We start from the raw sequence: 1,889 nt of genomic DNA on the forward strand, positions 1-1,889 counted from the left end.
CACTCTTTTTTTTTTTTTTTTTTTTTGGTTTTTTGAGACAGGGTTTTTTTTTTTGTTGTTGTTGTTTTTTTTTGGCTTTGGAGCCTGTCCTGGAACTAGCTCTGTAGACCAGGCTGGTCTCGAACTCACAGAGATCCGCCTGCCTCTGCTTCCGAGTGCTAGGATTAAAGGAGTGCACCACCACCACCCAGCACCTTAAGCGGGAACAGCATACAGGGCATGCTGCCCTCACTGGGGCAGTATGGAGGGAAGGAAAAGACCACATGAGAAGTAGGGAAGACAAGGGGGCACTGAGAAAGCAGGAAAGACCCTAGGAGCAATGGGTGACTGCAGAGCCATCAACCATCTAGCCAGCGCAGTCAATCTGAAAAGGAGGCAATGGGGCAGGCAAGGCGGCTGCTGAGCAGAGAAATGGAGGAGAGGCAGGTCCTATTGGAGACCTTGGTGGGGACACACACCAGCTGGGAGTGGCAGGGAGAGGTGGAGAGAGGATGTCGAGTCCCTAGAATGGAAGAAGGTGGCGGGTGCACGACGGCTGCTGTCCCCAGCTAGGTGTAGGAGATCCTGTCTTTGATTAAGTCACTGTGGGACTTGAACTAGGAAATTCCTGTCTCTTCTACTTTAACCCTCTGTAATGTCAAATAGAGGGGTTTGGTCTAAGGCACCTCCTGCTGTCCTTCAGTAAGGTGACCACTGCTCTAAGTACCCTGAGAGAGAGCTAGAAAGCAAGGAGATGTTAAAGTTGCTTAAGCTGTCAGGGCTCATCCCCAACTTCCCCTGATCCTGCCCAGTGCCTGTCTGGCCTCTCTCCCCCGACCCCACCCCACTATAGGCAGCTCCATATAGGCCTTCGCAGATACAAAGTCAGGTAAGAACACCCTACTATGGGACTCTCAGCCCTTCTGGACCTTGCTGATGAAAAGCAGATGGCCAAAGGCTCCCCTTCAGGCCCTTCGCTGTCTCTGAACCTGAACTGCAGACCCGCTGGAGGGTTGATCAGGCCCCCAACCTGCGGCTTTAGGTTAAATCCTGTCCTGGATGGGTTTGGGGATACAGGCATTGGGGCAGCTAGCCAGAAGTAGGAGCAGTGTCTCAACCCAGCAGGTAAGAATAGGAGCCCTGGGTCACAGGTCCTCACCCCACCTCTAGAGCCTCTGCTGCTGCTCTGAGCAAGGGGTCCCACAGCCCTTTAGCCCTCTGCTCTCACCTTGCCTACTCACAGGGGCACCAATGCCTCCATAGCAGGAAGGGACAGAGATCTTTTCTTCTGAGTCGTGTCCATCATTCAGCATGTCCACCTCATCTTCTGCAGACAGGAACGCCGAGGTCACTGCTCTGGTGCCACAGCCCAGAAAGCACTCTGGCCCTGGGCCCTGGCCAGATGAAGCAGCTTATATACTGCCCCCCAAGGGTGCAAAGTCAAGTCAGCAATAAGGCCAGGGCTCCAGGGAGGGAAGGCATAAGGCAAAGGCTGAGGTCCACATCTCTGGTCCTCCCATAGTCCTATTATGGGTTAATAGTCCCAAGGTCCTATTAACCACCTCACATTAAGCAGAGGAGTTCTGTGACAGTGTGGGCATTTCTGCTGAGGAGCAGGGCAAGGGGTGGAGAGCTGGAGAGTACAGGGAGCAGACCAGATGCCCAGCCTCACAAGACCTCAGCACGCTCTTTCCCTCGCTGCCCAGCTGTAAGGGGTAGGGAGGGGCACGGGCAGAGCACACACTCACCATCTCCGTAGATTCTTATCCCTCGCCTCCTGGGAATCCAGGCAGGAAGAAGGAACAGATACAAATTAAGCCTCTTGGAATGCCACCAAGGGAAGGTTTCAGGCCCCATGCAAGGCTAAAAGAGATAGAGGTTAAGCCTCTGTCTCCTGAAGACCCCCCCCC

At 53.9% G+C, this 1,889-nt stretch overlaps 1 protein-coding gene across 4 annotated transcripts in view; it reads right to left on the minus strand.

Annotated features, from left to right (window-relative positions):
* Ubxn11 (UBX domain protein 11) overlaps positions 1-1,889 on the minus strand; it is a 26,592-nt gene that overhangs the window by 15,540 nt on the left and 9,163 nt on the right. Inside the window, exons 3-4 of one of the 4 annotated variants that reach the window (XM_050152887.1) lie at positions 1,728-1,756; positions 1,208-1,306 (exon numbers count right to left, since the gene is read on the minus strand). In XM_050152887.1, coding sequence (XP_050008844.1) covers positions 1,208-1,306; positions 1,728-1,756 — 128 coding nt within the window. Of the gene's footprint in view, positions 1-1,207; positions 1,307-1,727; positions 1,843-1,889 lie in introns of those variants that run through there. The other 3 variants (XM_050152877.1, XM_050152893.1, XM_050152902.1) reach the window with 3 other exon arrangements.

This window comes from Alexandromys fortis, unplaced genomic scaffold, assembly GCF_014885135.2.
Source record: "Alexandromys fortis isolate MF-2015 unplaced genomic scaffold, M_Fortis_MF-2015_v1.1 scaffold_26, whole genome shotgun sequence".
NCBI classification, from domain to species: domain Eukaryota; kingdom Metazoa; phylum Chordata; class Mammalia; order Rodentia; family Cricetidae; genus Alexandromys; species Alexandromys fortis.